The sequence below is a fragment of the Coenobita brevimanus genome, chromosome 111, assembly GCF_032717465.1.
Source record: "Coenobita brevimanus isolate Jiangsu-jjx chromosome 111, ASM3271746v2, whole genome shotgun sequence".
Taxonomy (NCBI): domain Eukaryota; kingdom Metazoa; phylum Arthropoda; class Malacostraca; order Decapoda; family Coenobitidae; genus Coenobita; species Coenobita brevimanus.
Window position 1 is genome coordinate 34,623,095 of NC_137064.1, and position 23,625 is coordinate 34,646,719.

At 42.2% G+C, this 23,625-nt stretch overlaps 1 protein-coding gene across 1 annotated transcript; it reads left to right on the forward strand.

Moving 5' to 3' along the window:
- Vap33 (VAMP-associated protein 33kDa) lies at positions 1-18,620 on the forward strand. The gene is made up of 6 exons (XM_080286494.1): positions 1-141; positions 2,790-2,860; positions 3,508-3,693; positions 9,199-9,351; positions 10,565-10,663; positions 15,411-18,620. Exons 1-6 carry the CDS (start codon positions 84-86, stop codon positions 15,579-15,581), a joined length of 738 nt encoding a protein of 245 aa, XP_080142620.1. The 5' UTR covers positions 1-83; the 3' UTR covers positions 15,582-18,620.
- The last annotated feature ends 5,005 nt before the right edge of the window (positions 18,621-23,625 follow it).

Here is a 23,625-nt window from a genome sequence, read left to right on the forward strand (position 1 = left end):
TTATCGGTTACCCTTCTCTCAGTGCGGGTCTTCCTCTGAATTCTTCCCAAATATTGGATTCTGTGTGAGGATTAACTTTAAAAATGGCGAAAGCGGAGCAGGTGTTGCTGTTAGATCCGTCCCAGGAGCTTAAATTTAAAGGTATGTTGATGGAAAGGATGTTATAAGAGGTGTAATGATATCACGTTATGGGAGCCATTTTAGGGGGGTTAGGGGGAATGTTTATCTGTCTTGGTAACTAATGGGGTCGGGTGGAATGAAGGATCTGAGAATGAAAAAGAGTTATTGAACAACGAAACTCCGTCCTTGGAGGCCGTGAGGGAGGTGAGATGAAGGAGGGCAGAGGAATGGAAGAAAAAGGTGTGCCCTCCCCTACCAATCCCGGTCCTGATCAGCTGTTGAGGCATGTATATTTATGTCGCTTACTGGTCAAGTATGGTGACAGGGCGCCCTGGGGATGCTGCCGAGACACGGGCGCTATATATTTGGTATTGGTTTGAGGCAGAGAGTGTGGGTGTGGTAATGAGGTGGCATCTGTCAGGTTAGGGCAGGTAGGGTTATGGTAGGGGTAGGCTGTATGCTGGTGAGTTAAGTTGGTGCATGGTAGTGTAGTGGTAGCCATCGGGTTAGTTTAGTTTAGTAAATTGAAGGTAGTGTGATGGCATCTGTCAGAACAGCACAAGTTAGGTCAGGTTAGTGTGTGTTGGCTTCTTGTCATGTTGAGACAGGTTATGATGGGTCAGCATATGCCAAGTTCAGATACATTGTTTGTGTGTTAAATTACTGTAGTGTTAGTGGTATGTCATGTTAGGTTATGGTTGGCCAGTGTGTGTTGTTAGCTTAGTGCATGGTAGAACTGGTACATGTCAGACTTTGTTAGTGTATATGATAGTGGGATGACATGTCAGATTGTTAATTTAGTGTGGTAGTTTAGTAAAATCTGTCAGGTTAGCTTAGCTTAGGTTAGTATATTGTAGTATGATGGCATCTATCGTAATAACATAAGTTTGGTAAATTTAGTGAGACAAAGTCATATGGTAAATAATTTATTCACTGTAGATTAGATATCTGGTGTTGTAGACTATTTTTTGGGACTACCACTTGTAATGATGGAGAAGAGCATTGTTTAAATGTTCTGTAATCTGTGTACAATTTTATCAATTTTAGAAAATGTAAAGTCACAGGTTAAAAATTACGTATTCCGGTATTAGTAACCAACATTACCAATTTTCATTAAATTGCATCCCGAACTATTCTAACTAAGACTTACCTTTTAAGCCTCGTCTGAGTTGAGGGACCAAATTTTGTAGGGGTAGTCATGTAGTGGCTTAGGTTAGGCTATCGCTTAGTAGCGGATGATTGTCGCCCCGTATTGGCTGGTGCAGGTGTGTGCACTCGGTCTATGCAGGCCCTAGGTTAGAGTAGGTTAGGTTAGTTTAATGCAAAATAGTGTGTTTTTAATTAATTTTGATCTTGATTTGGGGGGGATAAACCCACTCTTGGAAATCTTACTCTACATTCCAAAAGGGGGATATTCCCCCCAAAATGAAGGTCAAAACTAATTAAAACAGTATTTTGCATTGAAAATCATAAAAATAATAAAAGAAAACATTGGTTACTTCTAAAAATTTACCTGCATTCTTGTTACTGTTGTTTGAGACAACAGTATTAAATGTAATGGCAGAGGAGAGCATTATTCAGTACCCATCAGCCCCTTCATTCCTAGGATATCTTTAATTACCCCATCCATGTACCATACAGATTGAACAGCCATGGAGACATGACTCATCCCTGTTTCAACCCAACCTCCAAAGAGAAAAATTCACTTAGTTCACCATCCACACGCACTGCAGCCTTAGCACCATCATACATACTTCTTCACAGCATTCAACAACTTCCCATCTACTTAATATATTCTTAATACATTCCTCAATCCTTGTCTATCCATCCTGTCATGTGCTTTCTCCAAATCCATGAAAGCCGCATACAACTTCTTTCCCTTTTTCTAGAAGTATGTGATTGGCAAAAAATCCTTTGCCGTACTGTAACCCAGAATACCATCAGGTGTTTGATTAGAATCTATTGTCAGTTAATCATGAAGGGGCAGATGCCACGGGGTGCGTAACCTCACTCACCCTCCGACTCCACCCACTTGAGTCCCTGTGTGCAAGCGACTATTCCTCCTCTAAGTATCTCCCAACAGGAGTGATCGACTTGCTCCAGCTATGAGTTGCTTGGCCTTCCCCTTGACCTCCTCCACCTTGGGTTAGCTTGTTTAGAGATCACCATGTGAACACTATCAGCCTCAGGAAAGTGGGCCATGTGCCCATATAGCTGAAGTTAGCATTGATGTATTATGTGGGCAGTAGGCCTCCGTTCAGTCTCACGAAGTAGTCACCCGTTACACACCCAATTGTGCTTGTTCAAAATGTACTGTACAGTATTGAGATAGTCAGATAATCTTTAACTTTGTATAGCTGTTAACCCATTTACAATTTTTTTTTTTTCTTCATCCAGGTACACTTTTTAAGCACCCAAGTCTAACAAAATCATATAGAGGCAACTAAAATGATACCTTATAAAGATAGAAACATCTGTGGTTTGAACAGGCAGAGGATTGTCTTTTGAGGGATTGGCTGCTGACAAATAATTTTGGACTGGGAAAAATACTGGATTATGTTGTTTTGCATATATCCATTTATGTGCACAGTTAAAATATGTATTTTGTTCATGATGAAGCATATATACTGTATATTGCAAAGTTTGAGACTTGGACATTTTTCTTACAGGTCCATTTACGGATGTGGTCACGTCACAGTTAAAACTAACCAATCCCACAGACAAGCGAGTATGTTTTAAGGTGAGTACTGTGCCAGTATTACACCCAGAGTTTGTAGTCAGGAGCTAAGGTTTGCTGACAGTCCTTTCATTCAAGTTGTTTCATTCCCCTAATTGTCAGAATATTCTTCTGTTTTATATTTGTTTCTTGTGTGCTTCATACTGCTGTCATAAAAATATTCTCAGTAACACCTCCCATTGCTGCAGGTGGTAGGGAATTGTTAGTGAACTTCTGATTGATAATACAGCTGGTCAGTAAGTGCCATACCAGTATTTGCACATTATCTCAGACAATCTGATGGTAATACAAAATACCGGTACAGTATGTCTATTGCATTGTTACCTGAGTACAGTAGTATAATACAGTACGATATTGAAGAGGTCCCTTTTTAACTTCTGCCATCTAATGACTTTTATTTTTTATTTTTTTATTTTATTTTTTTTTTTTTAAGTACTTGCTGCCACCAAGTGATTTTTACTTAGGAAGAATCTTTAATAGTGCAAGGGTTGATGGGCTGTATCGAACATCACTTTAATGGTTTGGTTAGTACAGTAGCTCCCATTGTCAATTTTTTTCTTGTTCTGTAGGCCCTAGTTCATTTCATTCTTAGGAGGGAAAAGAGGTCTTGATGTATTGTAGAATTCTAATATGAATGTACTATTTGCCAGGTGAAAACGACGGCCCCACGGCGCTACTGTGTGCGACCCAACTCGGGGCTGGTGGAGCCGCATCAAACAGTCAGTGTGGCGGTCATGCTTCAGCCCTTCGAGTACGATCCCCATGAAAAGAATAAGCACAAGTTCATGGTGCAGAGTCTCTTTGCGGGGGAGGGTGACGTCAACCTTGACACTTTGGTTAGTAATGTGATGGCTTGGGCACTGTTCACACCTCTACACTGTGTGATGCATTGGGTGGGAGTGGGTTAGTGTAGCTTTTTGACTACAACCCCCACAAAAAGAAAAAGCATAAATTCATGTTGCAGTCTCTCTCTTTGGGGGAAGGTAATGCCAAATCTCCTTGCTTTGGGGTTAATAATAGGAAGTCTTGTACCATATACTCTTCACCCTAGCTGTACTTTGGGAGTTAGTAATGTGATGTTTTGTACACACACCACCTGTACTGTGCATTGACTTTTTGGTTAGTAATGTATTGTCCTTTACACAGTCCTCCACTGTGTGTGAAACATTGGGTGGGGGTGGGTTAGTGATGTGATCTTTTGTACACATTCCTTCTTTACTGTCATTGAAGCATTGTTTGGTGGTTAGTAATGCCATGTCCAGTACAGTATTCTATGCAGAGGTTGTGTAGATCAGATATTCATTCTTAGATCTTTAGTGGAAAAGTTTCTAGAGAAGGGAAAGAAGTTGTATGCGGCTTTCATGGATTTGGAGAAAGCATATGACAGGGTGGATAGACAAGGATTGTGGAAAGTGTTAAGAATATATGGAGTAGATGGGAAGTTGTTGAATGCTGTGAAGAGTATGTACGATGGTGCGAAGGCTGCAGTGCGTGTGGATGGTGAACTAAGTGAATTTTTCTCTTTGAAAGTTGGTTTGAAACAGGGATGTGTCATGTCTCCATGGTTGTTCAATCTGTACATGGATGGGGTAATAAAAGAGGTACAAGGTAGGATAGTGGATGTTGGAGTGGCCCTGGTGAGAGAGGATAGTGTTTGGAAACTCCCTGTACTGTTGTTTGCAGATGATACTGTGTTGTTGAGTGAAGACGAAGGGGAGCTGCAAGGCTTGGTGGATGAGTTTGAGAGAGTGTGTAAGAAACGGAACCTAAAGGTGAATGTATGGAAGAGTAAAGTGATGGTCTTTGAGAGAGGTGAAGTTAGTGAATGTACAGCGAGGTTAGATGGTGAGGAATTGGAAAATGTGAGTACGTTTAAGTATTTGGGTAGTGTGATGAGTAAGGATGGAGGTTTGGAGGGTGAAGTGCTTGAAAGGGTACAGCAGGGAAGAAAGGTTGCTGGTTCCTTGAAAGCAGTGATAAGAAACAGGGAAGTGAGCATGGAAGTGAAAAAGTTACTACATGACAGTATTGTGATACCAACTCTAACGTACGGAAGTGAAGCTTGGACATTGTTGGAAGGACACAAGTCAAGAGTGAGAGCAGTGGAAATGAGTTATTTAAGAGGAGCCTGTGGAGTCACGTGGAGAGACAGGCTGACAAATGAGGATATAAAGGAGCTTTGTGGTGTGGATGTGGATGTGATAGGAAGCGTTATGAGGAACACACTGAGGTGGTTTGGCCATGTGGAGAGGATGGAGGGTGAAAGACTGACGAAGAGAGTGTATGTGAGTGAGGTGGAGGGGGAAAGAGGGAGGGGGAGGCCGAGGATGAGATGGAGGGATGGGGTGGAGAGGTATATGAGAGAGGGGGGCGTGAGTTGGGAGCAGGGGAGTGAAATGGCGGGGGACAGGGTGACTTGGAGGCGATTTGTTTGTGGCCACCCCAAACGGGATTGAGGCGTCTGGCAATAGATAGATAGATAGATATCTTTACTGTGCTTGAAGCATTGGTTGGTGGTTAGTATTGTCATGTCCAATACTCTGGAGAGAGCATTACAACTGTTGTTGAATGATGAGTTTGATAAGGACAGGGAAGGTCTAGATCCAGCGGATCATGCGTCTGGCCCTTGGCCTCTGATTGACGCTGATACTGTGAACAGGGCATTAGGCATGATGCAGGTGGGTAAGGCAGCAGATGTGTCAGGATTGACTGCTGAAATGTTGAAAGCCTTACAAGATATACTGTATGAGTGGGGTTAGTCACTGATTTGATAAATACAATTATATATGAATGTGTTGTCCCAGATGACTGGCTGAAGAGTGTAATTGTAAATGTGTACAAGGAGAAGGGTAATTCTCTGGATAGAGGAAATTATAGAGGCATAGAGCTTTCAGACCAGATAATGAAGATAATGGAGAGAGTTCTAGAAGGTATGATTTGAGAAAGAGTGAATATTGATGAGATGCAGTTTGGGTTTATGCCAGGCAAAGGGACCACTGATGCCATAATCATTGTTTGACAGCTTCAGGAAAAATATATAGTAAAGAAAATGGAAATTCTCTCTCTCTCTCTTTTTTTTTTTTTAACAGGCCTTTGACAGTCTCTAGCGAGGTGGTGGAGTGGGCAATGAGAAAGGTTGGGATCAAGGTGTGGCTGGTTGGGGTGGTTATGGCCATGTATGTGGGTGCATGCACCCAGGTAAAGGTGAATGGAGGTTTGAGTGCGGAGTTTTGCGTGAATGTTGGTATGCATCAGGGGTCAGTCTTGAGCCCCTTTTTGTTTAGTATGGTACTTGAAGCCCTCTCACTTGACTTCAGAAATAGACTCCTGTGGAAGATGTGTGCTGGTGATTTGGTGTTGATTGCAGAGAACGAAAGGGAGGCGGAGGAAAGATTTATGAAGTGGAGAGATGGTATGGGACACAAGGGCTTAAGAGTAAAGGCAGATAAAACAAAAGTGATGGTATCTAGGGCTGGGGGCAGTACTGTCATAGAAGAGGGCGAGTGGCCATGTGCGATCTGCCACAAGGGCATGGGAAGTAATTCTATCTTGTGTAGTGTTTGTGATTAGTGGGTGCGTAAGAGATGTAGTGGTATTAGAGGTAGACTGCGAGATAACGCTGATTTCATATGTGCTGTGTGTCGGGAAGAGCATGTAGAGATTGACAGGCGTGAAAGGATTGAACTTGGTGGTGAGTCTCTTGAGCGGGTGGAAGAGTTTCGTTATTTGGGAGAAATTATGTGCTGGAGGTGGGGCTGGAGCTAGCTCTGCGGCTAGGGTGAGGAGTGGCTGGAAGAAGTTCAGGGAGCTGTTGCCTCTCCTGACATTGAGGGGGCTCTCCCTCTGTGCTAAGGGATCTTGGTGTGCGACTTGCGGTAGGAGTGTAATGCTGTATGGTGGTGACACCCGGGCAGTAAAGGAAGAGGATATTCGCTGGTGCAGATGTACAGAAATGGTAATGATTAGGTGGATGTGCAGTGTGTCCCTGAGTGCGAGGCCTGGTGGGGCTAGGTTTACGATGGAAGAATTGAGAGGTAGGATGGGACTGGAGTGTATTGGTGCTGTGATGAGGATGGGCAGACTAAGGTGGTTTGGGCATGTGGAGAGAGTAGGGGATGAAAATTGGGTGCAGAAAGTGAGAAATGTTAATGTCGGAGGTAGGGTAGCGAGAGGTAGACTGAAAAAGACTTGGGACGAGGTCAATGAATGTGAATTTAGGGATAAGGGACTAACTAGGGAAACTGCCAGAGATCGAGCAGCATGGAGAGCCACCAGTAGGTGACCAAGGCTGATGCATGCAAGCATGTTGGAGCCTTTGTAAATGAAATGATTGAGTTTATCAGTATATATTAAAAGTTAAAAGACCATAAAAAAAAAAGTGTTGAGATCAGTGCTAATGTAAGTTCTGTCAACCCAGGCTCTGCACATCCTGACTGCTTAAAAATGACTAACAGCATGCTGAGTGGAACTTGTTTCTGCACTGAATAAAAGCTTTATAGCGAAGAGCCTGTTAAGTGAGGAATTGCAGTAGTGTGATGCAAACATTAAACACATAAATGGTAGTGGCACCCATTTAGCCATCAGATGGATGCTTAATTGTCTTGTGTGTCAAAGCACTTAGGCTGGATGTGGCTCTTAAGGGTTGAAATTTGAGAAGTGGTTGGTGTTTACTGCTCATATAAAATGTCATAGGGGCAAGTAACTGATCAGTTGCCTTAATGTCTGGACTGCTAATCTTGTCCTGGGCTATTGTACTCCTGATGAGGCAGTAAGGGATAGAGTTAGATACATAGTGTTGAAGTCAGTAGTCCAGAGGCATGAATGGTGAATGAATGAGTATGTGGTCCATTTAATTGGCCATATTTCTGGTTACTTTCTCCAGTTTTCTCTCTCTCTCTCTCTCTCTCTCCCTTACTTTCTGGAACCTTCCTCACCTCATCTTTAGGTGGGAAGAGGTCTAGCTAATGATAGACGGTGTACAGCATATAACAAGTATCATATATTTTCCCAGTAATTATATTTAATCTAAAGTTGAATGTTTGTGGTACGGATTGATCTATTTAAGTCATGAATTTACTGGATGAATAGTGTGCCTGTCATAGTGAGTGAGTCTGGAGATTAGTGTGGGTTGTAAAGGAAATTCTAAATATCATCTTATGCATGAAAACTGCTTCATCATGGGGTATTGAAAAGCATGTAAGATATGGCCAGTCAGTTGAGAAGCATCATACACATAGTCTTAGGTAACAGACTTGCTAGTACATGTAATTGTATGTCGCTGTACCCTGTTCCCTTTACTGTAGATGTAAAATTTGCCCAATCTTCACGATGAATGTTGAATACAGGAGATACTGTAACACTAGAACTGGAATATGTTACTAGTAACAATGAAGTGCAATGGAAAGGATGCAAGACCATAGTATTGTCTTATTTTGATATGGAGCTACAAGAAATAGGCTGCAAAAGGATGAAAGTCACTAAGTTATGTGAATAAACTTTACATGTCAGTCGTGTTAGAGCTCAGCATTCAAGATGGAGAATGGCAATTTTGACCAAGGTAAAAGTGGATGTAGTGGAGTTATTATCTGTAAAGACATTCTAGGGAAAAGTTTTGTGATGGAATGTTAACTGTACCCAAAATTGGAAATGACTGTTGCTGCTGTGACTAGGTTACCATATGTGAAACATGAACCTGGTGGATGGCAGGCATAAATTCCCCTCCCCCTGCAGTCCACTGTCCTCCTTTTGGGGGGATAGGGAAGTAACCTTAGGCAGTTGAGCTGTGTGGTCACATCTGTGCCACCACATGAAGGTATCCATCTCCAGCATTGAAATAATTGCTTATTAGGAAGATAACAGTTTCAGTTTGAATAAGACCTATAGGTGTATATGACTCTTCCACTGGTGCCAGTATTACCAGATGGTGGAGCTGCCTGGTGTTACAAATGTCCCTCATTCCCCTCCTTGTCCTCCAAATGAGAATGGTGGGGTTCACATTCAGATGAGCCTGGCGTTGCAACTACTGCTAGAGTTCAGTGACATCAAGATAGTTTTATTCTGTTTTATTTCCATTTTATTTCACAGAGACTGGTTAAGGTTACTTGATTGGCTGTTGTTGTGTTTGAGGTACCAGTGAACTTTACAGCCACAATATATTAAGTTTAGTGAAGAAATGTGTCTGATTAATGACTTGTGCAGTTTAGAAACCAATACAAGTCAATTGATAGATTTGTGCAGTTGATGAACTTGATTTTTGAGATACCATTGGAGTTCAGGGCTGAAATTCCAGTATAAGTTTTGTAAATAAATGTTTGTCTAATGAATTCATTTTTATGTTCCAGTTCAAAGAAGCCGATACGAGTCAGTTGATGGACTCAAAGTTGCGGTGTGTGTTTGAGTTACCGATGGATTCCACGACCCAGGCACCCCAGAACAACATCGATGCTTCCCCGTCACCGCAGCCGCACTTGGAGGCATCCAAACCATCACCCAAAGTAAGAGACTTGTGTTTGGAGTGTGGCAGGGATTCTTGGTCATTGTGGTAGGCTACTTGTCTTTCACAACCCATCAGAGGGTAATGGTATATGATACATGTAGGCATATAAGATGCGTGTGTCTAGTCTTTGACAGGCTTCTTGGGGATTGCTGACCCTAGAACCACTTGGGAGAGGGTTTGTCTTCCCCAGTCCATGATAGTTTTATGATAAACAGTATGTTGATACTTGGAGGCGTCAAAACCCTCACCCAAGGTAAGAGACTTGGGTTCAGACTTTGGCAGGGATGTTTGGACAGGATGTTAGTGTATTCATTTTCTACAATTAATTATGCAGTAGCTTTATGGTGTATTTTAATACTTGGAGGCATCAAAACCCTTGCCGAAGGTAGATGCTTATAGCCAGTCTTTGGTAGGGGTTCTTGGACATTGTTGACCCATGACCCACTTGGTAGGGTGTACATTTGCTTCAGCCCATGATAGCTTTATGGTATACAGTATAGAGGCATCTGAACCTCTGCCCAAGGTAAGATACTTGTGTTCAGCCATTGACGGGGGTTATTGGTATTTTGCTCTACTAAATCCATCACTGCACGAAGGTGGCCAAGGCTGGTGAATACCTTTTAGAGGATTAACTGCACATTATGGGGAAAATGGAAATTAACCCAAATCCCTGTACATGGTTTTCATTGCCACCTGGGTAAAGATACTCATCCCACTTAGGTAGCCAGATAAAGTATCAGAAGTAGAAGTACAAATATTTAGTCTAGTGAATACAGCATTTAATCTAGCTGATAAATAATATGAAGGGCATGAGTGTAGATGCTTATGCACATGAGATGGAGTCAGGATTCCATGGGCTTGGATGATGAGTGTGGCCCATTTCATTGGGTACCAGGTATGCTCTTGATTAGTGGCACTCCCGCCATCGTCTTTTTCTTTTCCTTTGCATTATGGATCCTACCTCACCTCACCCGGAATGGGAAAAGGAGGTGGGATGATGATGATGATCGTCATCTCCCAGCAGTGATTTTGAACTGGAGTGGTTATAACTCCCATTAACTCCTTCACTACAGGATGTCCCTCCTGGGATATAGTCATGTGGAAGTAGCATGAATAAAATTAAAAGTGCATTATTGGTTTGTAGGAATTAAACATTCTGTAAAAATTTTTTGGTTTCGGTCAATAGCCTATATCCATATTATTTTTAACAGGCAAACAACAGTGATGCTGAACTTAGGAAGGCTGGTGATGAAATCAAACGGCTTCGGGAAGAAATTAGTGGTCTGCGTCAGGAGAATTTGCAGCTTAAGGTACTGTGTTAATTTTATACACAGTCATTTATGAATCTTACAGCATAACCATTATTCCTGTGGCTTCTGGCTTACGAGGACATGAATGTAGTAGACTGCAGGCTGGTGATGCTGTGCTTTAATCATCCAATGTTCTTTTAGTGGATAGAGACTGTCAGGGAGGGAGTTGAGGGATGTTTGTAGAGCTGCCTGTTATTGTGGTGCCACCACATGAGAGTCAGGGTGTTAAAAAAAAAAAAAATGTTTAATGGTTTCTTTGGTTTTAATGTTTTTTCTATATTAATCATTTTGATTTTGCATGTGTGTATATAAACTGTACATATACATATATATATATATATATATATACAGTACCCTTGCGTCCAACACGCGTTTGTCCAGCACGATTCGTGTCCAGCACGGAGAGCAATAATTAGTAAGATTTAATTCGGTTTAATTACTGTAACACGGGTGCATTAGCTTAACACGGACGGAGCTCTGAGAAGTGGGCGAAATCCGCAGAGTTCGCCTCTAGCACGATCACCCCTGGTCCAACACAGTCATACTGGACGTTCCCGTGATGCTGACAGCCAATCAAAACTTCCGATCAAGTAGCCTCCCCCGCCCACTATCGTGAGGTGATTGTGACGTCGCCCAATTAAAAACGTTTCTGCCCTCACGTGATGTTTTGTTTAAATTTCTCCTGTCACAGTGCCACTCTGTCGCATAATTCGCATTGGAAGGTGCTTTTTTCTTGGTGCATTTTCTGCCCTTGTTATTGAACTTTATCCTGCTCACGATGCCTAGGAAGCCTTCTGAGAACCCCAAGAAGCGGCAGCACCTCCCTCGGGCCACCAAGCTAGAAAGCATCGAGAGGAAGAAGAAAGGGGAGAGGAAAGTTGACATTGCCAAGGCCTACAACATGAATGAAGCCAACGTGAGGACCATAATAAAAAACCAAGACAAGATTCTGGCAGCAGTGAAGGCTTACAGAGTGCTAGGATGGGCAGAAGTAAGACCTTCCATGACTGTGGACGAAGATAGTGATTCTGAGTGTGATTTCAAAGGATTTATGAGGGAGGTTGAGGAAGAGCAGCAGCCATTACCCGCTAGTGACGCCAGCAGCCATCCACCGGGGACCCAGTAGGACTACCTACAGCCTTGGATACCACCTTCCATTCCCAGCAAGCCCACCAACACTATCCTAAAAGGTTAGTTATCATTTATAGCACAGTACCATTTATTATAATTACAGTAGTACCAATATATGTATAGGTATATGGTAGGTATTTAGGGTGACTTTTCCTAGGGTTGCTGACATAATTCATTTTTCCCCATAAGCTCTGTTGTTTGTCCAACACGTTTTTGGTCCAACACGGGACCCATGCATGACAATATTACCGTGTTGGACGCGAGGGTACTGTATATATACACAGTAGACCCTAGTTATCTGCGGGGGTTAGGTTCCAGAGACCCCCGCGGAAAGCAAATTTCGCGGATACTCAAGTCATGATCACAAAATGACATATTATTTCCACATAAGCCAAGCCCATCCCTGAAAAAATAAAAACATACTTTAAAATATTACAAATACATATTAACACTTACCAAGACTATGTGTTCTCATCATAACATTCATACAATGATGACGATTGCTGTATGACGATGATGATTGCTGTATAGATGACGATAATTGCTGTATGATGACGACGATGATTGCAGTGCAGTTCCTACAGTGCCAATGTGGAGAGGCGATGAGATGTGTGGCAGCACTATAGGTAAGCTGAGAGTCTAATCTGACTCTTCTGACAGGACGCCAGATAACACGTTACGCTCTCTCATTCACTTAAAAGGATTGCTTTTATCTTTTCCTTGTTTTTGCAAGCCATTTTTCACTTACACAATGAAGTACAGTAGAGTTTTAAACACGAGAAAGGTGACGACAACATAGGTAACGAACTAGTTGGTGTTTACAATGAGACTGACGGAATGGAGGGAATGCCTGTGGGTGAGGGTGTGCTAACTGTAGCAAGTGCGAGTTGCGTGCCAATTTCAAATTAAGTTACAGTGTATAGAACAGTATTAAAATAATTTTGATCCGCGGAAAAGTTTCCACGGATTCAGATTTCGCAGGTAAGAAGGGTCTGCTGTATATATATCCATCCATCCATCATCCAATCGTATGTTGGCCGATGAGGAGCGTAAGAGCCCGGGGCTAGGCAAGTTGGCCCTGACATTTAAGATGAGAGTGACCAGCCTCACTCATCCCTGAATGGCATTATGTGAGCAATAACCCCAACCACCCCTTGGATATAAACCTTCACTGGCTAAATCCAATTGGAGTGCTGCTAAACCACCAGGCGCCATAATTTGGTTATATGGTTACCACCCAGCATAGTAAATGTTTCCTGGTGAACAGGAAACCATTTGGCTTGTCACTCAGTGTAGAGTCACCCATAGGCAGAAGGAACAGAAAGAAAAAAGGAGGAGTGTAAAGTCACCTGTAGGCAGAAGGACGAGGAAAGCATGAAGTAAAGAAAGACAGAAGAGGAAGGAATGAAAAGAGGGAGGAGAGGAAAGGGCAGACACCTGAGAGCAGCACTACATCGAGTGGGTGGATGGTGAGCGCCCCCACCTACCACTATATATACAGTGTATATATACTGTATATATATATATATATATATATATATATATATATATATATTTATCCCATCCATCCATTGCCAGACGCCATGTATCCCAAACGGGGTGGTCAAGGGCTTAGAGTTAATTCTTTTACAGGGAGGGGCACTAATCCTCCACCAACCCCACTTGACACGTAGGGATGCCAACAGCATCTGGTGTTCCCAGGCGGTCACCCATCCAAGTGCTAACCAGATCCAACGTTGCTTATATATATACGTATATATATATATATATATATATATATATATATATATATATATATACAGTATATACGGTAATCCCTGTACCATCCGGACGCCCACTATCCGGACTCCTCACTTACCAGACGTTTTGGGACCGGGCTTTTGGGGGGGGGGAAACGATTTTTTTTTTTTTTTTTACAGCACTTTGAAATTGGCAAACAGCACCGACCAGTTGTGTTTACCCTCGCTGCTTGCTTCCCCCATCCCTCCCGACCTCCCCAGTTACCACCTAACTACCATCCTGACTAGACATTCATTCAGTGGATGCCTCACGTGCTTGTGTTTGTGAATAAACAGTGAATAAACTGCAATACCTTGCCATTAGATCACATGGAAATTTACAGTCTTGTGCAGTTATGAAATTAGAATTCAGAGTGCAAAGATTAAGTACAGTACAGAGTGTGAATTAGCAGTTGAAACTGGTGTGGTGCAATCAAGAACAATATGTGCTGTGTTAAACAATTATTGCTCATAGTGCATAGGATTAAGTGCAGCACAACACTGGATTACTGTATGTGCTTCAAGAGCATTTTCACCACTGCCAGAGCCTTAGAGGAGGTGGTTTAACCTTTGTAACGAACGGCCACGGACGTGTTGTAAGTACCCTATACACAGCAAAATATTTTCCATACTCACTTCTAATTTCTCATTCTCTGGTTCCTTTTCATTTATTTCATAATTTCTGTCCCTTATTTGTGTGAATAGGGTGTTAATTTGGTGCTATGCATGTCCAGTAGAGAGTTATGTAGGTGGTTTCTGAGTTAGGCTGGGTTAGGGTCCGTAAGTACGAGTACCAGTCCAGGAGGCCGGGGCCCACTATCTAGACGGACCTACTTTCTGGACATGCCTTTGGCTCTATTACATCGGTTAGTGGAGGGATTACTGTACATATATATATATATATATATATATTTATATATTTACTGTATATACTGTATGTATATATAAAGATATTGTATATATAGTGTAATTAACTTGTATTATCGAGAACACTGAAGTAAAGTGATTGAGTCATTTCTTTTTGGCAAGGAATACTATTTTTTAAATTTTTGTGTACATTTTTTTTCATTTCACTGCCTTGCACCCAGCTCACACCTCCCTCTCTCATATACCTCTCCACCCACTCCATCCCACCATCTCATCCTCGGCCTCCCCCTCCCTCTCCCCCCTCCATCTCACTCGCGTACTCTTGTCATTAGTCTTTCGCTGTCCATCCTTTAATAATCTGGACTGAAATGGTTTGAACATGGTGAAAGGAGGGACCAGTGGAGTTGGGGAGGAGTTGTAGAAGTTTTTAGGTATCAGACCATTGATGGAAATGCAGACCAAGGAAGATATGGAAGGAGGTGATCTATACTGACCAGATGAGTAGATGTGTTACAAGAGGGCTGTTGCAGGACAGCAAAATGGCTGTGCTTACAGGTGGACCTGTGTGACCTGTTATATAGAAATGGGGTGTATACTGAAGATGATCATTTATAAAAACTCATGATGATGGTGATGACTTTTCTGAATATGACACAGTCCATTGTGATCAGTGGTGGTGAGATCAGACAGCATGGTACTGTCTGCAGCATTTACTGTTTGTCTGACTGAAACATATTATATGCTGAGATTCTGTGTTCATTCATCTATCTTAATTTTTTTATCTGCACACATACGTGACCATCATCATTGTCATCATAGCCCTATTTCCCACCCAAGATGTGGATTGAGACAGGAACCTAAGCAAAGCAAGAGAAGGCACAGAAGAAGGTGGAATATTTAACAGCATGTAAGGTAAAATTATGTTGTATGTGATATGCTGATGTATTTCGTTCTTGTTTACTGGGAAACAGGAGGATTCATTGAGGCAACGCAGCCATGGCAGCTCTGCAGAGAAGAAGCAGACCGTTGTAGCGAGTGTTCTGCCACCCCAGGACCCCCACCAGGCCAACCCAATGATGCATGTGGTTGCTGCTGTGGTGATTGCTCTGGTTGGATACATTCTGGGCAAGTTCATCCTTTGAACATCTCCCTTATATGCCCTGGCCTCTCACCATCACCAGGCACTAACTGACTTTTATACCACCATCAGTGTTAACACATTGGAAATTTATTGTGAGGGTCGGTTATGCGGTGTGACTGCTTTAGTCACATTTTGGAATTGTTGCCATCTGCCTTCAATCAGTGTAAGACTACTATCTGGCCCTCATTAGGTGTCACATTTTTATACTAAAATTAGCTTCAGAGATTACGATGTAAAGTAATGAGTTTTCCACCACCACTTCTTATGGCTGTGTATGCCTCAAGAAAGGTGTTATGTATGATGATACTCCATTAGAAAAAAATAAAAAGCAGTTAGCTTGCTTCAAGTAATTTAACCTAGGATGCAAAAGTGGCAATACATTAATTGAAAGGAAATGTTCTGTACATTTAGTTTTAACCTCTTCAGTCTGATGAAATCTTTTACTTCCTGCTGCCTCCAAATGAATTTATTTAACTTGGGGAAAGATCTGTTGTATTGAAGGGATTAATGAAGGCTGTATATAATCCCTCCTGTTCATAAAATATCTCTAAGCAGAATAAAATTGTCTGAAGGTACCAGAAATATATAAAATACATCACCAAACTGAATAGGTTGAGAAACCTTTATTTTATACAAAATACAGAAGTAAATCTAATTTCCAGATGTTGCATTTGCATTGTACAGTACATACAGTGTATCACTTTGCCTGTGATTAGTTATTGTATCACATTGTCAAATATTTCATGTGCTCTTTTCAAATACATAATTTAGCAATAGATAAGGTATTAATGGCTTAACTCCCTCAACCCAATGGTGTATTTTTTATTTTACTCTTGCTACCACCAAATGATTTTTATTCAACTGAGGATTAATTGTATTAAAATGAAGGCGTTAATTAAGGCTATGTCTAACCCATCCAGCTCGAGAAGTCCCCCTTAGGCTAAAGAAAATCATTTGGTGGTGTTAAGACATGGGTAAAAAAGACATCATCAAATGGGAGGGGTTTAGCAGCTTGGGGAACCTTGTTCGTTGCACAGCCAACATTTTACCCATCTGAATTGACATTAATAATGGCAGTATGAATATATATATATATACATATAAATACTGAATACATATAAATGGAAGTTCAGGATGATTATCTGGAGACTTCTCTTTATTAACTTCCAACTGAGAAAATAAGATGGAAGATCTTTGCATTTTCAAAAGTTATAGATTTTGAGTTTTATCTTTCCAATAGTCTAACCTATTTTCGTGTAAAGGTATTTCTTGCGTAGTTCTGTGGTAGGTAATGTTAATGGATTTTGTACCTTTGTCAGAGAATTATGATTTAGTTTAACTATGTATACACCCTGTTCCGGTAAGGACTCGTGTCATAAACTTTTGTATGTGATCCTGGTCATGTTTTCCTTACTATTGTTTTTCTTGCACATAATAATTATTGAGATTTTGGGTCTACAGCATGGCCTTGGATATAATTGTTGAATCAAATCTGGATATGTGATTTGAGATGGAACATAAGGGGAATGAGAGAGTTTTACAGGGTTGAGTAGAGGTCATTTTAGGTATCAGTTAAAGGAGTGTAGGTCATAGGAAGTTTGATTATGTAGTCTCCAAGGTTGCTAGCAGAAAGAGCTTGTATTTGACCCATGAGCAAGTGTGGAAGAAACTTGTCTCACTGGCAACATGACATGAATCCGTTCTGTCCCATGTAGTATTTTCCACTGTTCTTGCTATGTATAGATGATTTTGCAGTATTTAACTTATGACAGACTGCTAGTAGTGTAGGGGTTAGTGAAAGATATATACAACTCCTCCAGTTCGAAGTCTCTTGTAAGGTGAAAAAAATCTTCAAAGATGGTAAGAACAAAATAAAAAATGGGTCATGGGATTGAAGGGGTAAAATATTTAGCTCTTATAAATACATTACTCTGAAATGTGCAGCCCTTCAAGGTGTGACCTGTCATGATCCCACACTCAGTATATCCTGTCACGTGTCTGTGTTTGGGTTTTGCCAAGGTAGTTATAGTTATTAAGGTAAGAATATATTATACACTTGAAAAAAATCTCCTGAAATAAACCTGCAGCTGCACTCTTCAGATAAGCAGACTAGTATATTCTGGCTTGAGATAGCTACCTTTGTGAAACTGACTGAGTTTGATTTGTCAGTCCTTTTCCTTTCTGTATATTATTGTAGTATGGAAGAGCTGTTTGTACAAAACTGATAATGATCCCTTGTATATAAGTTGGTGTGGTATGCTCTTGTGTCCTGAGTCAGTATACTACATTTCTGACTTTCCTTTGCCACCCTCCCCATCAGGAGGTTGCTGCTGTTCTCAGTCTCTTCATTCATTGTCATTACTTGCGAACTGTTAACATATGTTTGTAAACTTTCACCAGTAATTTTTAAGGACATTGTAGTTGTTTTCACACCATCAGAGAATATATATATACTGTATACAGAGAGTTTCCTACATGTGTGAACATTTCAAAAGAAAATCACTTGCTTGTAAAGGTTTCTGTATGCACTGAAGTAATTCGTTTCAGGGATGGGTCTGACAAGTTTTGGTTTGATTGGTTACACAAAGCTACAGTATTTGTTGCTCCTTGTACAGTCATCAACCGTAGTTTGTGTTCACCCTCTGCTCTTGTCATTGGCTGAAAGGAAGTTTTCACCTGTGTCTCTTATTGAATTATCTTTTGTTGATAGCTTGAAGCTTTACTGGACTGCATGAGTAACAAAGTCATTTTGAACTGTTCCTCGTGTAGCCTAACAAAACCTTGAATCACTACCTTAATACTGAATATCAGGCTTTTGTTCGATATGAAGTTCTGGCTTTGACTTCCATTCAGCCAGGGGCAGGATTGGAGGGTAAGCATTGACTGTGACTCATGACTGTGCCAAAGTTTTGACAGTGTAATGAAGCCTAGCAAGTGTATTTTTCACACTAGTTTGTAACACCAGAGGTCAGTCAGGGGGACTTTGTACCCGATGTGTACAGTGTGCAACGTGTCATGATAAATGTCACACCTTAATGTACTGCTTGCTTTCATTTATTCCTAGTCTTATATATACAGTATATTAATTGGAAATAAAACATCACAATCACAATTACTAGACAGTTTAATGAACCATATCTTGAAGTATATACTGAAGTATCCACATTTCTGCACATCTCACATTCAAGTACCAGTTCCTATGGATAACTATTAAGTGCAGAACTGAAATTTCTTCATTATTGGTCTCAAATGTCTAAAATTGTAAAAAAGCAGTTTAAAATTGCCTTGGCTATTTTTTCATGAGCTGCGTAGTAACTACTATGCCAGCTAACGGACACCTGGTAGTGTAGTGACTTAAGGTGCTCCAACCAGACATGGCCCATTAGGATTCAAGTCCTAAGGGTGAATGGAGTTTATTGATCAGGGGTTAGTGACTGGTCCCCTCACTTTAAGTGTCAGGACTGTATAATCTATCTGGTAATTCATCACCCCTGCACTCCTAATGGGGGCAATGTGGTGTGACATCCTTATCAGTCTCCACATGACATTTCTCTCTCTGTCTTATTCAGTTGGGGAAGGAGATTGAACTGGAGGGCTTGTATAACACCTTCATTAAATCTTTCAGTATAAGTGGTCTGGAGGCAGCAAGAACAAAATGAAAACAGTTTTTCGGTTGAAGGGGTTAGCATAATGGTCAATGACTAGGTATTAAATGTACTTCATGGGGAAAATAATGAAGTACAGTGTCAACAGATTGCAGTTTCCCAAGAAAATACATTGAGTAGGATCCAGAAACAAGGAAAAGCAGAAAGTAATGCTCACTAACAAAGGGTTATGTGTTCAGTCATCATATTAACTTTCCCACTTAAGGATGGGCCAAAGTAGGATCCAGATAACAAGGGAAGAGAAGGTATGAAAGTGTGACAACTATTACAGCATGCTCAGTTAAATTGGTCAGACATTCATCTCAACACTTCAGAATCTTGGGTAAAGCTCACCAAGGACATGCAAAGGTAAGACTCAAATGGACAAATCCCCTGCTTCTGTGCTTCCGGTTACAAAGTGCCCTCATAGATACTGTCACCAGGTATTTTCATACTAGTGTGGTCCCCTCTCCTGCCTCCCCCCATTTTTTTTTTTTTTTATTTTTTTTTTTTTTTTTTTTTTTTTTTATAGCTAAAGCCCCCACCTCCCAAACTGTTTGTGCATGTCACTGCACCTCACAGGTGTATTGTATAAACTGGTATTCGCAGACAAGCTCAAAAACACCCGCCAGGTAACTATGACAGGGATCCATACATGCTTCTGTTTTGCTCTCATTCATCAATGTACCGTTCCATTCTTTTCTACACACTGTACAGCAACTCTCTTCCATTATTACCATTAGCTGTATTTTTAGACTTTGGCATCTTATGTCTGTTCTTATTCTGTAGCCTTTTTGATCACCTTAGGTTATCATTATTTCTGTCCAACCTGTTTATACCTGCAGTTATATATATATATATATATATATATATATATATATATATATATATATATATATAGTATGCAGCTGGCGGAGCTTAGACAAATAAGAGAGAGGCAGGACACAAAAACTCAAGGCAACAACCTCACACGTGTCGTGACTAATTCTATTTGTGGGACAGGTAGATGTGTCAACAACAGGAATCTGGGTAATTATGAGTCATATACTGTACTGGTATCGTTGTATTGTGCAGGATACTGTTTGGTCAAATAGTTCAGGATAGCAGGTGAATGGCATAATAAATAGTGTTTGTAGTATTTCGGGCGGGGAGAAGAGCTCGCTGTCACTTGGAGGGAAATAGAAGCTGTACTAAGGCTGGGCAAGTATTACACTGGTCTTGTAGTGCAGAAGAATTACATGATAAAGGCTGAGTCTGATGTTTACTAAAATCACTGCACTGTTATGAAATCTCTTTTCTTACTCTCACTGTGTCACTGTTTGCCTGGATCTTGATTAGCACATATTACTAGGCCTTGGACTTATATTCTGTTGGATATCACCTGCCCAATATTCTAGTCACTGCACTATTCACTGTCACTCACTGTCAGTGGGGCGGCAGCGTGGTTAGTGGGGCGGGGGGAGGACTCACAGCCTGACTCCTGGTGGTAGCTGAGTCCCGCCTGTGGCCTCTGTATCCAGCGGCCACAGAATCACTCGTAGGGGAGTCCTCTCTCGTCTGGGGCTAGGGGCGGCGAAGGGCTCTGCACTGTCAGGGCTGGGGGTTGGAGTGCGGCCCTCAGGGCTGGGGCCGAACAGCTCCCTGAAACGTGCACTCAGGTGCCTGATGGAGGATGAGGGTCATCAGCGTCGGGGTGGGGAGAGGCCTTGCTCAGAGGTCCTGGGGGCGGCCGCGGGGGCCTAGCGACCGCGGCCTCCTGCCATCAGGAGTGAGCTGCGGCGTCTGTCGTCATCGAGTCTGTCAGGTTAGGTCCCTCTGGAGCAGGCTGGGCGGAGTACAACCCTGGGGATAGCACAGGGCCTCTCCACAGGTCCTTGGGACTGGGACCCTCTCCTGGAGGATATCACGTCGTGGGGGTATGGCAGCACCTGACGGAGGAGCAGCTGCTGGCTGCCTCTTGCCATAGGGCTAGGCTACTGGCCATGGCCTGTGTGGGGGAATGGCTATCGGCTGTCTCCTGAAGGAGGGGCAAGCGACTACTGGCCGTCTCAAGGGCACCTTTGGAGCGACTACCGGCCATCTCCTGAAGGAGGGGTGAACTGCTACTGGCCATCTCAAGGGCACCTTCAGAGTGGCTACCAGCCGTCTCAAGACAAAGGCGGGAGCAGCTACTGGCCGTCTCAAGGGCACCTTCAGAGCGGCTACCGGCCATCTCAATACAAAGGCGGGAGCAGCTACCGGCCATCTCCTGAAGAAGGGGTGAGTGGCTGCAGGGCGTCTCAAGAAGGGCGCGGCTACCGGCCATCGCTGGGGTGCTGCCTGGAGCTAGAGTAATAGCTCCACCCTGATCCTATTGAGGGTAAGCTTGCCTGCAAGGTAGTCTCCTTTTCCTGCTATGGTAGCGGGGGGGTGAGTTCTGGGTCATATGGGCGCGCAGCACGGGCGGACTTATGTCCTTGTCACCCGGGGTCGGGTCGCACTCTGTCTGCTCCACCGTAGGCTCCTCCTGGGAGTGTTGTGTTGCCCTCAGTTGCTATTCCCGGCATTTTATATACTATAATTATATATATAGATATATATATATATATATATATATATATATATATAGTGGTGGGTGGGGGCGCTCACCATCCACTCACTCGATGTAGTGCTGCTGTTGGGTGTCTGCCCTTTCCTCTCCTCCATCCTCCTTTCCTTCCATCCTCTTCTGTCTTTCTTTCCTTCATTCTTTCCTTGTCCTTCTGCCTACGGGTGACTTTGCACTCCCTCTTCTGTCTTTCTTTCCTTCATTCTTTCCTCTTCCTTCTGCCTGTGGGTGACTCGACACTGAATGACAAACCAAATGGTTTCCTGAACACCAGGAACGTGAAGTCATCCTTCATTTCATCAGCAGCCTCATTTGTCGGAGCGTACCCTACAACCATACTGATATTACCATGGTCAGATTTTAAACGAGCATAAAGCAAGCGCTCATTAATTGGTTCAAACTCACATACTGCCTTACAAGCATCTCTACTCAGCAGTAAGCCTACTCCTTGGTAATGATTTCCATCACTCCTACCAGAAACCAACATAGTAATACCATCTTCCAAATTCATTTTATCAACTCCAAGCAACCTCGTTTCTGTAAGAGCACAAATATCCATCTTGTATTCTTTGAACACTGAAATAAGCTCTTCCAATTTACCAGCCTGACTGAGGGTTCGAACATTCCAGTTTCCTATTCTTAATGTGTTGGATCAAGGTTTAATTATAAACCTCCATGGTGTGGATCTGCTCACAAAATGAGTAGGCTAAGTTCACTGTATATTGATTTTCTGTCATTATCATCATCATCTGGACCTCATTTCCCACCCTACAACAGGGCGAGGAGTAGCAATGTCCAGACAGCCCAAATTTACCCAATCCAATAGGCCACGCTTCCATTCACTCATGCAAGCCCCCGAAATCCTGGCTCTATCTGATACGCCAAAAACATTCGCCATGTTCTTTAGCTTCACATATCCGTATCAGATAGGGTCAATCCGGACGCTGTCACGATAAAAGGGGTGCCAAGTCCCTGATCATGCACTTCTCACAATATTCATCCAGCCAGCTCGATCACTTGTCAGTTCCATAGCCTCACCGACTTCCAAACTTCTCTTCCTCACACGCTCAATCCACCATATCTCTCCACCTTCTCCTTGGCCTCCCTCGCCTCCTCCTTCAAATTCGCTCAGATATATCATTTTCACCACTCTACTGTTATCCATTCTGTCCATATGACCATACCATCTTAGTACACTTTTCAATTCTGGTATCCACAGACTTCCTCACTCCACATCTTTCACGAACCACATTTTTTCGTATCCTATCCACTCTCTGTACTCCACATACATTCCTCAGCAGTCCCATCTCCACCGCTTTCACTCCTGACTTTTCAGTTTCATGCCATACCATAGCCTCACATCCATATGTTAAAGGTAGTACTAACACTCCTCCATGTAAGCCTCGTGTAGCTGCAACATTCGTGCCTCTTTTTCTAATCAAGGCTTTCATTGCACCAGGTACATTCATTCCTTGTGTCACTCTACTTTCCACTTCTTTTGCACATTTTCCTCCCTTTTTTATCACCGTACTCAGGTATTTGAACTCTCACCAATTCCAGTCTCTCTCCATTCACCGTAACATCGCACTGGGAGTCACCTTCTCTCTCAATAATCATCACTTAACTCTTTCCCCACATTTACACTCAAGGCACGACGCTCACAGACATCAGCAAAACTCTGCACTAGTTTACCAAGTTCTTGTCCGGTATTTGCAAGTACAGTAGTAGGCTACTGCATCATCAGAATACAACAAATTTGAGATACAGTAGCCTATTCCATCCATCACCATTTATTACCAACGCCATCCCCCTCT

Coding starts and splice junctions, on each gene's coding strand:
- Vap33 (XM_080286494.1), top strand. CDS start 84: ATGGCGAAAGCGGAGCAGGTGTTGCTGTTAGATCCGTCCCAGGAGCTT. Junction 3,694..9,198: donor ACGTCAACCTTGACACTTTG/GTTAGTAATGTG, acceptor TTTATGTTCCAG/TTCAAAGAAGCCGATACGAG. Junction 9,352..10,564: donor CATCCAAACCATCACCCAAA/GTAAGAGACTTG, acceptor TATTTTTAACAG/GCAAACAACAGTGATGCTGA.